General features: G+C 47.4%; 1 protein-coding gene across 2 annotated transcripts in view; it reads left to right on the top strand.

Moving 5' to 3' along the window:
* AP3D1 (adaptor related protein complex 3 subunit delta 1) overlaps positions 1-13,324 on the top strand; it is a 400,132-nt gene that overhangs the window by 150,673 nt on the left and 236,135 nt on the right. For both annotated transcript variants that reach the window (XM_086947180.1, XM_086947179.1), the window contains exons 13-14: positions 1,158-1,306; positions 2,532-2,762. In XM_086947180.1, coding sequence (XP_086803306.1) covers positions 1,158-1,306; positions 2,532-2,762 — 380 coding nt within the window. The remainder of the gene's footprint in view (positions 1-1,157; positions 1,307-2,531; positions 2,763-13,324) is intronic.

The following is a 13,324-nucleotide window of genomic DNA, read 5'->3' as shown; positions in this document are numbered from 1 at the left end:
CCACTCCCTGTTGAAAGCATGCTTCTATGAACTGCCTTAGCCTTCTGATAGCAAGAGACACACAATTGATGGATGGAATGCAGAACAAATCAAAACATTAACCCCCAGTCAAGAGATCTGGGTTAAATTCCTCATTATTTTGCTCACCATGCCACCCCAGGTTAGACCTTGCCATATGCAAATCAGTCTTGACCCTGTGCCTAATGGGAACAGTCCCATGAGGCACAGGTCCTAGGATGCTTGTTTCCAGTCCAGGAAGGACCTGGCTTGGCAGTTCGGGATGGACTGTTCCCATGGGCACAGGGTCAATACTGATTTGCATATGGCTGGGTTCAAACTAGAATGGCATGGTGAGCAAAAAAACGATGGATTTAGGCCTAGATCTCTGTACTGGGGTGAATGTATGACATTGTTCTTCATTCTGGTCATCAACTGTTGTTTTTGCCATCTGATAAGCTTCCTTCCATACTCTTACTCTTCAATAGCACCTGGAAAAATGGAACTAGTTTATTGTACAACTTTTATGCTTAGCCTACTATCCATCTTTTCAATTAATCTTTTCCTTTCCCTTAACTAATACAACCTATCTGTATCTTGCCTCCTTCCTTTCCATTTCTTTGGATTGCTGCTGATGATGATGTTGGTGGCCTTATAGTAGAAACTTACAGCTGCAAAAGTTATCTACTGAGAATGTGTTCATGTAGTGGCAGTTAAATACAGTAAAATAAAACGAAGTATGTGCCATGGACATAATGCGAAAACATTCATACGGGTCCAGAATTTTAGAAACATGAAATTATTGCTGTGTGAATTGTACTCTATTTGTTCCTCTTGTCTTCTTTTCCACATCCCAGAGGAATACTGACTCCTTTGGTGTGTAAAGGAAGGGGGCAGAGTACACCGGGTCAGGCATGTTAATTTTGCGAGGGTCATAAGTGCAAGATGTGGTAAGTTTTAGGAGTTTGAAAGTAGGAGTGTAAAGGTAGGAGGGGCTGGATTCATATATGATGAGTCTGGTAAAAGAATAGAGGGGTAAGAGGGACTGGGTATGTGAGCAAAATACAGTTAACAATATGATGATGGGGTGATTGAAGAAGAGGGGAAAGATGGTTAGCAGAGGATTGATAACACTACTTTCCCAACATTTTTCTTTTTAGGTTTCAAAGAAGAACTTGATGGAGATTGTTAAGAAATTAATGATCCATGTAGACAAAGCTGAAGGGACAACGTACAGGGACGAGCTGCTGACCAAAATCATAGATATATGTAGCCAATCCAACTATCAGTACATCACTAATTTTGAATGGTCAGTGTTTCTGATTGCAGCGTTAAAATTAGCCTGGCTTACTTTGGATTTAGAAGTGTTCTTGCGCGCCAAGATGTATGTGATTTTCGTTTAAATAATTCTACCTCTGATCTGGGAGAGCTACCTTCCCATTCAACTCAGAATAAAGACCTTTTTTAATTGCGTTCACTCACTTACTCACTCACTTCTCATTCAGTATTTATGCTGGTATTATATCCTGAGATCATGAGAAAAAATATATTTTATGCGAGGCCATAAAAGGAGAAGCTGTCATTACTATTAGAACAAGTCTACTGTATAAATAAACTATAAATGCCCTTTTGCTATCCTCGACTGCTGAGGCCACCTTCACCGGCTGTGTTAGATACTGGTCCCCTTCGCTGCTCTTTTAGTTTGTTGGTACTATCTTGCACTGTAATCTTTCACTACGAGCGTCTTCACCTATGCATTTGCAGCCAGCCTCTAATGTGTCCAGACCATTCTTTGTACCCTTATTTCTTTCATTCCAAGACTACACTGCCACTTCTCTTTCTAGCCTATATTTGCATCTATACCACTTTGCTGTCCAGGTATCTGTGAATGTGTTCCTTGTCCCATGCTCCCTTGACTGCTTCTTGCCTACTACTGCCCCTCCTTCACTGGCTTCCATGTTGCCTCTGCCAGTGCTGCCCATTTCACCCTAGCTACTGGACCAACTCTCTCGAACACTTTCCCTGCTCCCCTCCTGGGCTGTGTTTTCGGATGCTCCGTGGAGGTACTTGTGTCACTGTCCACTCACTAGTGACTAGTGCCAGTGTGCCCACCACTGCCACAACCTGGCAAGGCTCACTTCAGACACTGGAGGGTGTTTATCCTTTAGTTCCATTTGTTGCCCATTTTTTCCTTGTGCTGCTTGTGTTCACCTCCAGCCTCCTTTGCTGCCCATATCAATTGCACAACCCATGTGATGCCTATATTTGTCCCAGGTTGCTTTGCTAGGTCCCCCTATTCCAACTTTGTTTTCGCTGGATCTCTAGGTTTACATCGAGATCATCCTCACAGGTCCTGCAACTACTTTCCTAATTAAAATCAGGTAAATATAATAGTTGAAGTGAGGAAATGTCCGCGATGAGTAAAGTTTTGAAGCATCCCCACTTATGACCAGACACTGAAATGTAAGATGAAAATGACTTTTTAAAAAACGAATTGGGAGTTTACTGTGGTTCCTTCCTTATGGCTACACTAGGTATATAAGCATTCTAGTGGAACTGACGCGGTTGGAGGGAACACGACATGGACACCTAATAGCTGCTCAGATGCTTGATGTTGCAATCCGAGTTAAGGCCATTCGCAAGTTTGCTGTGTCCCAGATGGCTACACTCCTAGACAATGCCCATTTGCTAGCTAGCAACACTCAGCGTAATGGAATTTGTGAAGTGCTATATGCTGCTGCCTGGATCTGTGGGGAGTTTTCTGAGTAAGTGCTCTAATATTACAATTTTGTGTGTCTGTACCCCAGAAATGCCACTTAAGTTTAATGTTGAAATTGATTTTAAAAGGGGTCAGTTTTTTTCAAAGTTTTGATATTGATGTTCTGACTAATGTAGATGTTTTAATTTGCGCTTTGTTTGCAATCTTCAAGTTCTATATGTTATTCCTTTAACCAGCAACATAAATATACTTGCTGCCCCATGTATATGGTGCAGGTGCACCACACTGCATCTGTAACTAAATGAACTATGGTTGACCTAAATAATTCCAGTGCTCAGTTTAGCAAGTAAGAAGCTTTTAGACTTTGCCTTGAAGAACCTGACAGCAGAAGCAGTAATATTCTATGTTGAATCATCTGCTCCACTGGGGGCTAGTGGAGATCACAAACATAGAGAGAAGTGAGTATGTTTGTGGTAGTCAAGAACAAGACCGTATTTTCCTGCATTTGAAGTTGGCCTGAGTGATATTTAGGAGGCTCATGTATATGGATTTACCATAATGTATCTTTATAAATCAGTGCTGATAAGAGTCCAGTTACTTAAGTTACACTTCTGTAGCCAGACCAACTCAGTTGCAAGAACATTGTATAATATTGTAAAGATTTGCGAGACATTTCTTTTATCAATTTGGAATCCATGGTTTCAAAGATTTAGATCAAATCCTATTTGTAGCATTTGTTTATTATTTTACATTTGTTTAAAGATCAAACCCGAGACAGTGATCTGCAATCTTGCAGTCTAGGAAGGGAGGTCATCTGGCATCTCCGGTAATGCCTGGAACTGAGTTCAATGATCATTCTTGACCTCTTTTTAGTGTGCTACTGTTGAATAACCAGGTTCTAATCATACTCGTGAAAGACTTGGATGCTGATGTCTGGCATAATCCGGTTCTTCCTCATGAGTGAGGCACTAAAGGTAAAACACATCACTTTTCTGTCCATTATGCAAATGTTAATTGTGGTTTTTTTTTAGACTTCACACTAGCCCCACTTCTAGACACATGTACACATGTGAGCCTTTATCGTGTGCTGGCCTACAATTCCAGATAAACTTGCCAGACACCTACAAATGCCTTGAGTGCTGCTCAGGGAGTGGGTCTAGTAGTTCAGGTAGGTTAAATCTCATCTGTTTCAACATGAAAGGAAGCCAAGTAAAACACCTAAAAAACAAGTTGTGATGGTAGCTTCTTTACTCATGACCGTCGTGAATGAACTTGAGAACCTGCTTTTAGTAACCACTTATCTCTCGTGCTCCTAACATGCACCTCTACTCCTTTTCTGCTTGACCAGCCTCTTTATATGGGATAGTGCTTTACCTGACCTAAGGGTGTCATAATGCCTACTAGATTGTATGCTTCTGCTGTTACTATGTAAAGATCCATCCATGTATCTGATACCCACATGCTTGGAATACCTTGAGATACACCAGTTCACATGCTTTTTTCAGCTGATGTCTCCATGCTATATAAATACCTATTGTGCCGAGGGTGGCAATACCACTCATTTAGTAACAAAGTGAGAAATCTTGGGATCCTATTTGAGCTGAGCATTTCGATATCTGCCAAAAAATGCTGTAGTTAAAGGAATAAACTTCATAATGAGTATGTCCAGAAAGGTGTTCCTATGTATGCAGTCCCAACCCCCTATTGGAACTGATTTTAGCACTTATAATGGATTGATTCTTGCAATACCATAATTGCTGACAAATGTCATTTATTTTTACATCCACCCGCCTCCAGAGCCCTCTTCTCTGCTAATTCCTTTGATTCACGGCCTTTTGGCTACCAGGCCTTTTGGTTACCAGCAGTGGAAACCTTTCTAATTTTTGCATTAGCAAAACACTACAAGCAGATGAAATGTAAGGCTCCAATAGGTGTTGGCTTTGTGAGACGCAAACAACACCAGAGTGACTGACAGTTGTGTTAGTGCAGAACATTTTCCCATCTTCTTAATCTATTATAACCTCATCATAGATTAGGTTCCTGGGTGATTGGAGTTAAAAAGTATTTGGTCACTGCTGATTTTTGTGTGGGGTTGCATTTATCACATCACAACTGTATAGATATGAGAAGTCATTATGGGAATCCTACCCGAGTACTTTCCCAGTGATAATATTGTAAGGAACATATGATGGAAGAGTTTGTGATGTCCAGTCACATTGAATGTGTCCTTTTTATGGTCTCGCATATGCAGCACGCATGGGCTCCATAGGAGGGCCTTTAGCCGTCGCTGTGCTAGTTTTCAAGCACTCGTGCTTGTGGCGGCATCCACCTTGCGGGAGCGCGCAGCAGCGCGCATGCTAATTAGCTGTTGCTCGCTCCCGCAAGACGGATGGTGCCACAAGCTGAAAACAGCTGCGTTAGTTATTCCCTTGTGCACGGCTCTCTCCCCCCTCATTCACTCTGTCTCCCAAGCGCGCAGGTGCTCCATTTGTTTACTTTTGGTACAATCGCGGTACCCGCGCTTTACTTTAACCATGTTAAAGAAAAAGCGTGGGTGCTGCGATTGCTGCAAAAGTAAAGAAATAGAAAAAACATGTATTTCTCTACCTTTAACAAGGTTGAAGATATTTTCTGCTCTTTAACAAAATATCTGTAACCTTCAGTTAGAGCATTGGCATCTGAAACTGTACACTAGGCTACTCATTGCAAGTGATAGTATTTCACCCTGTGCAGTAACTCGTGAAGGAACTCTGTTTCTGTAGTAGGGGATCTCTGTGTATAGTCATAATCTAGTGAATAATCCGGCCCATGTGCGTGGACCCCGGAGCAATCAAAAATAATCTCTTAAACTGTCAAAACATGCAGACCTGCATAGACACTTAAGAGAGAATTTAAAGACAGATAATGCAGCCTATATCCACAGGCTACACTGTCCAATACTTCAACTGGAAATTCCACCAAAAACCACAACAGCACAGCCTGTCCAGGGTTTTCCACAGAGAAAAACCTTGCTTTTAACAGCAAAACCCTCTGGAATGATAGAGAGGAAGGAGTGGACAGACAAGCCCCATAGGCTGCCATTATGTGGCTCAAAACAGGAAACTGTGCCTTTAAGATAACTTTCCAGAAGCCTCACAGTATCCCAGAATGCAGTGCAGGTCCCTTTCACCTTCAGTTCTTTTTTCCGGCTCCTGCTAGCAGGACCCTGGAGCATTAGGTCTTCTTTTCTGAGCTTTTTCTATACTATTTTTGTGATATTTTTGGATTTTTGTAGCTTCACTCGACGTCTTTGGCCTTTATCTGCATTCTGCTGTGGTTTTTTGGCAGAATTTCTGCAGTCTTTTTGTCTTTAGACTATTTCTAGTCTGACATGTGCTTTGTCTGCAGCTGATCTGAAGGCCAAAGCTGAAGCTCACAGGGTTTGTACTCTGTGCTTGCCTGTGTCTTTGGACACCTGTCTTCTCTGTACCTTCTTTTCTAGGGGGCTTCGGCTTCCAGGTTTCAAACAGAGGAGTTTAAAGGCATCTTCAGCCTCAGGGTGAGGTGAGGGTAGGTCCTCTACCGAGTCCCATGTTGTAATCTCTGGGGTTATCCCCAGTAAGGGCACGTCTGAGCTATGACGCGGTTCCAGTCGGCGTTGGGGCCGTCGTGGAGTGCCTGGACGTCATGGAGTGCCTGGACGTCGACGTCATGGAGTGCCTGGACGTCGACGTCATGGAGTGCCTGGACGTCGACGTCATGGAGTGCCTGGACGTCGACGTCATGGAGTGCCTGGACGTCGACGTCATGGAGTGCCTGGACGTCGACGTCATGGAGTGCCTGGACGTCGACGTCATGGAGTGCCTGGACGTCGACGTCATGGAGTGCCTCGACGTCATGGAGTGCCTCGACGTCATGGAGTGCCTCGACGTCGGTTCCCTCTTCCGTCCACCACCCCAGGGGCCTTTTGCCCCTCAGTCTGCGAACCTCCGTGCCTTGATGCCAGGGATGCGTCTGCCATGAGTACGGGGAGTGCCTCTCCGACTCTTTACTGGTTGGCGGGACTTACCTTTCGTCCACTACCGCCTGGCAGGAGGTTCTGGCTCCGACCGTGCTCCTGACTTGGTCACAGGGGTGGCGGCATGTAGACCTCGCGCTGTGGCCCGCGGTTGTTGGACCGTTGTTGTGAGATCCCTCTGTGGGGGGGGGGGGGTTTCTTCACCGATTTGTGGTTCCTCTGCCGAGAGACTGGAGGGAAGCCTTACAAGAGGTGGTCTAATGGGCCTGATAGTTTCGGATCTAGGCATCGTTGTCGGAGCGAAGTTTTTCTCTCCTGCCGACCCCCAGGTATTGTGGGTTTGTCCAACGTTGCCATACTTTTATTCGCCTGACGTCTCTGCAGCCTGCGGCTCAGCAGTGTGCTTCTACTCTCCCGTTCTTTGGGCAACCCTTGGGTTGCCATGAGAGTAGTGAGTGGCCCGCATGAAGTCTGAATCGGAGACTTTTGGACGGCTGTAGGTTTGGGGCATGGAGAACGGCCTGAGTCCTTCTGCCCTTTCTAGCGGCGTTTTTCCTCCCAGGATTTGCCGGTGGTCCCGGGCCGCCATTTAATGCTTTACAAGTATATTGTGCGCATCCGCGGGAGAGCTTGTGGCTCCTCGGTGAACAAAGGCCGGCTGGGTCTAAGTCAGTCTTCGGTTCATCGGCCCTCCTCCAGCACTTCCTCCGATCGGCTCGCGGTTTCAGCGGTGCGAGCTCTAAGCAGAGGCCGTTGTCCTGTTTAGGACAAGGGCGATAGAGGACGTACCTCTGTCTCAAACGGGGAGAGGTCTGTACTCCCGGTTCTTCTGGTTCACGAGAAGGACAGGAACGGGTTCAGGCCCATTCTGGATTTGCGACGAGCAAACAAGTGGATTCGCAGTAGAGGAGTTTCGCATGCTGTCGTTGCATCAGGTTTATACTCAGCTGCAACAGGGAGATTGGCTTGGTGCCATAGATCTACGGGATGCATACTCCCATGTGCTCATTGCACACAGGAAGTTCCTGCGATTCCAAGTCTGCGCCCATCATTATCAGTACACAGTACTGCCAGTCGGGCTGAAGTCTGTGCCCAGACTATTCTCGAAGTGCATGGCAGTGGTAGCTGCACGCCTGTGGAAAAACGAGGTGGCTTCTCTAACCGTGCCTGGACGATTGGTTGATCAGGGCCTCCTTCTCGGAAGCTCAGGCGCACTTCAAGAGGACGTGCGTTCTCTGGAAAGAGCTGGGGTTGCACATCAACATGTCCAAGTCTGTCCCCATTCCGGTCCAGTGCATACAGTACTTGGGAGCCTCCGTCAATACGCTGTCAGCAAGCGTGTCTCCTTCGGAGGAGAGTCGATTATCTCCCCTTGGGAAGGCTCAGTCTCTTGTGACCGCCCCATCTACGGCAGTGGAGACGGTGTCTTCTCTACTGGGGTCGGTGGCCTCTTGTATATTCCTCACGCCACACGCACGGCTGCTCATGAGACCTTTGCAGGAGTGCTTGGAGGATCAGTGGGATTAGAGGAAAGGATTCTTGGGCGACAAGATACGACTGTCTCTGCGTGCTCTTCAGTCTCTGAAGTGGTAGTGTTCAGCGGAGAATCTCCTAAGAGGGGTTCCTTTCACAGGGACATTTCCACACAGACTGTCGTGACGGATGCGTCTCCCCACGGCTAGGGGGGCGCTTTCCGGAGACTAGCAGATACAAGGAACGTGGTCCCCGAGGGAGTCCACGTATCACATCATTTTCTGGGAACTCAGAGCTGTTCCCTTGGCATTGAAGGCGTTTCTTTCGTCCTTCCAGGCCAACTCTTGTACAGACGGACAATTTGACCACAATGTATTACCTCAACAAGCAGGGGGGTTCGAGATCGCACACATTCTGCACACCTGGCAGATGGGTAGCCGTTAGAGTCAGTCGACAGATCGCCCGCGCCTCCTGCGACAGAGCAGGAGGCGCGGGCGATCTGTCGACTGACTCTAACGGCTACCCATCTGCCAGGTGTGCAGAATGTTCAGGCAGACGTGCTGAGCAGACTGATTCAGGAAAGCCACGAATGGGTCATAAACGACGAAGTACTAGGAGAAGTCTTCGGCGAATGCCGAGACTTTGCCTCCAGGTACTGCCTGTGGGGAAGCTGGGGAATGCGTTCTGGATTAACTGGTCGAACAGCTTTCTGTACGCCTTTCCACCCTTTCCCTTGATTCCGGCGGTGTTCATCAAGCTGTCCCAGTCCAGGGCGCGGATGATCCTGATTGCCCCGGAATGGCCCAGACAGTGGTGGTTCACGGACCTGCTTCACCGGTCTCTCCGTCCTCTCATACGGAGGCCTTGCAGGCCGGACCTTCTCGCAAAGGTCAGGGGGCAGGCGTTGCACCCCAACCTCTCGTCTTTGAGTTTGGCTACATGGCTCCTGAGATAGTGTGATATGGCCATTTGAATCTACCAGAAGTTTGTATGGACATACTGAAGGAGGCTGAGCATCCTTCCACTAGGACTTCTTCTGCTTACTAGTGGAAGAAGTTTTTGCATCTGGTGCAAGTCCAAGGACCATGACCTGTCGACGTGTAAGGAAGATGTCTTCCTTCTGTATCTTCTACGCCTGGCGCAGTCGGGCCTTAATGTCTAATCCATTACGGTTCCTATTGCTGCGCTGACTGCCTACAGGAAATGCCCTTCAGACTTCCTTCTTCCAGATCCCTGTTATCAAAGATTTTTTTGGAAGGCTGGAAGAAAGCATTCCCTCCTGTCTGGCTTCCTTCGCCTTCATGGGAATTGAATGTGGTGCTGTCCAGATTGATGTAGGAGCCTTTTGAACCTATTCATAGGGCTTCGTTGCAGCATCTGTCCTGGATGGCGGCGTTCCTCGTGGCCATCACATCGGCCCTCAGGGGGAGTGATATTCAGGCGTTGTGTTGCCAAGGACCTTATACTGTATTTCATGCTGCTGAGGTTGTTACGCATACTCACCCTAAATGTCTTCCTAAGGTTATTTCTGGTTTTCATGTCACCCGGACAATAACTTTGCCTACGTTCGTTCAGAATCCGGCATCTCCAGCGGGAAGGTCCCTACATTCCCTGGATGTTAGGAGGGTGTTGGAATTTTATCTGGCTAAAACCAGAGATATTCGTGGCTCAGATCAATTGTTTGTCAATTATGGATCAGTCTGGACCGGTCTTGCTACCTCAAAACAGTCCATCTCTAGGTGGATTGTGTCCTGTACACTATTGTGTTACCAACAGACTAATACTACCTTAGGAGGTAAACCTAAGGCTCATTCCACCAGGGGCAAAGCTGCCACGACTGCTTTGCTGCTTAATGTTCCGATTGCAGAAATCTGCAAGGCCGCCACTTGGAAGACGGTCCATACCTTGGCTAAGCATTACTGTCTGGACACTGATACCAGGGCAGATGCTCAGGTTGGGCAGGCTTCGCTGCGAAATTTGTTCGCACAATAGTGGTGTTATTTCTCGTTTCTCCACCGCCGCTTTGGTGTGGGGATGGGCTTGCCATTCTATTCACTAGATTATGACTATACACAGAGATCCCCTACTACAGAAGGAGTAGATTCTGTCCTGTAACTCCAGTTCTGTAGTAGGGGTATCTCTGTTATAGTCATAAGCGCCCGCCCTCCTCCCCGGTGGAGAGAGATATTCATGTAAGGAATGCTACAGGTCTTGCGTGTTACGCCTTCAAAAAGAACTGAAGGTGAAAGGGACCTGCACTGCATTCTGGGATACTGTGAGGCTTCTGGAAAGTTCTCTTAAAGGCACAGTATCCTGTTTTGAGCCACATAATGGCAGCCTATGGGGCTTGTCTGTCCACTCCTTCCTCTCTATCATTCCAGAGGGTTTTGCTGTTAAAAGCAAGGTTTTTCTCTGTGGAAAACCCTGGACAGGCTGTGCTGTTGTGGTTTTTGGTGGAATTTCCAGTTGAAGTATTGGACAGTGTAGCCTGTGGATATAGGCTGCATTATCTGTCTTTAAATTCTCTCTTAAGTGTCTATGCAGGTCTGCATGTTTTGACAGCTTAAGAGATTATTTTTGATTGCCTCGGGGTCCGCTCACATGGGCGGGACTATTCACTAGATTATGACTATAACAGAGATACCCCTACTACAGAACTGGAGTTACAGGACAGAAACTACTCCTACTCAATTATAGGTAGCCTGGTGTCCCCATAACAGGAATTACTGGATCTGCAAGTTTTGAACCAAGAAATTCTGAACACCGGACCTGCTTTAACCAGGTGTAGATGTACTGCCAGTAAAACTGCTGCAGCAACCGGGATGAGCACATGCCCGACTCCATTGCATCCCTTGGTGTGAAACCAAGATTTAGTTACCACTCTTAGGTGGGAAATTCTTTGAAAGCAAAGTATTTTATTCCAGTGAAAAGGAGATCTTAAGCCAGCTTTGGCTACTGCATGTCTAACAGTTCATCACCAAGCATGGGCAAATGCATCTTCCTCAACCAATGGAAATTTCCAGATAGTCCATACAAAGAAACAGTAATCCTGGGGGCGTGGCCAAGCAGCATGGCCGACAGGACGTGAGCTCCGCCGGCTCCGTCCATCGGACCCTGGAAATCCTGTCTTTTACCCTTTTTGGGCTCCCGACAGCTAGATTTGGGCATCTGAGCCGGACCCCTACTGTTTGGGGAGCCGGCGGTGGAGTCCTTGGTCGGGCGTCCCGAGTGGGGACGCCGAAGTTCTCATCCAGGGGATACTCATCAATAGTCATAATCTATGAATAATCCCCGGCCATGTGCGGGATCCCGGAGCATATAGAAAATACATATAAATATATATGTATATATATATGTGAAAACATATATTTGCAGCCAAAAAACATTTCCCAACTGGCAAAATTGCCACAAAAAATTACATAAATTAGCATACATACAGTAGTACTCTCCCAACCCCTAAGGAAGAAACAGAGCAGGAAAACATTTGTATACAACAATGCTTTATTGCCATAGGAAAAATGTGTAATTGCAGGCATTTGCCAGTAGGCTGCAGTATAGTATAAAGCAACAAAGAAAAACTGACACCTTGCCTTTAAGGCATTAGAGTAGGGGTACCGTGCCTTTAAGACCTGAAGGCAACCCCTTGCTCCCATGATGCACCACAGGTGACAGTTGGGTCAGTTCTTTTTTCGGGCTCCTTCTGTGAGGATCCTGGAGCTTGAGCTCTTCAGTTTTCAACTGAAATTGTGTTTTTGAGAGAATTTTGTCTTATATTTCGACATTTTTTGGATTAATAAGACTTCTGATTTATTTTTCTGTGGTAACCCACAAGAATTTCCTGTCAGAACGCCTGCTCTGTTCCGGAAATGTTCTTCTTCTGACAGAAAGATGGCTCTGGCTGACCCACATTCTGTGTGTATTGTGTGCCTACCATCTGCACACAACTCTGATCAGTGCCATCACTGTTAAAAGTTTACTAGCCGAACTCTTCGCGACAGGGAGAGAATTCGACTTCATGCCATGCAGGAGATAGACAAAAGTCACCAGGTGGGTGCTCCTACAGTCCCCAGATCTTCTCCTACAAGCAAGCACGGCCAAAAAAACGGTGTCATTCCACTTCTCCTGTCCCCAGGAAGAGGAAGGAATGTCGAAGAACTCCGTCGAGGTCGCCGTCGAAGAGGCCCAGATCATCTTCACGATGTCGAAGATCTCCGCCGCAGTCAAGTAAGTCGGCATTGAGGCGCCATGCTTCGGGCTCGAAGTCCATGGCTGCTACCACATCTAAGTCTCCGTCGACGTCGAGGCTTCCGTCGACGTCGAGACACTCTCCGCCGCCCCGGAGGGGATCGGCGGCAAGAGCTAGGACGGCATCCAGGTCGCCGCCGGTTGGCGGGCCGCCGTCGAGAGAGACTGTCAGATGCCATCCTTCGACGTCAAGGAGGTCGACGCCGAGGCGACGCCAGGAAAGGTCGCGGCCGACGCGACGTCGAAGAAGGTCATCGTCGACACGACATCGAGAGCCGTCATCGATACGGCGTCAAGGAGCATCTCCATCTGTTCGACGTCTAGGGAGATCGACGTCGAAGTCTCCGGATCGACGTCGAGATTCTTAGTCGAGCCTCTCTCGACGTGGTCGGTCGCCGTCAAGAGCATCAAGACACCGCTCAACGCCACTAGTCACCCAGACGTCTTTGACGTCGAGGCTTTCGCCGTCGAGGGATCAAGTGACGGTAGTGGTGGAGTCCCCTGGTTCCGGATCTTCAGGAGGCAAGTCATCATCTGGTTTCAATATCGTGGAGATCTCCCCGGAACCTTCACCCAGATCTGCGGACAGGTCACGCAGTTTGGTGCCTCACCATCCTCAAGGGGCTGTATCTGGAGGTCAGAGTAGCCCGGGCTCGGGTTACTCCCGGACATATTCTCCGTCTACGGCAAGAACGCCGGCCAGACCGTCTAGGTCTCCTCGGAGTCCCAGGATTTCACTCAGGCCAAGATCTCGGATCAGATCACGTTCTCCAGTATGGCCAAGAACACCTGTTAGGCCAAGTACTCCAATCCGTCCAAGACCGAGGTCTCCATCAAGTCATCGCTCTAGGTCCAGGGACCGTCACAGCAGGAATCGTGACAGGCCCCATAAC

Source organism: Lissotriton vulgaris, chromosome 12, assembly GCF_964263255.1.
Source record: "Lissotriton vulgaris chromosome 12, aLisVul1.2, whole genome shotgun sequence".
Lineage (NCBI taxonomy): Eukaryota > Metazoa > Chordata > Amphibia > Caudata > Salamandridae > Lissotriton > Lissotriton vulgaris.
Note: the sequence above shows the minus strand (reverse complement) of the source record. Positions and strands in the feature narration are given on the sequence as shown.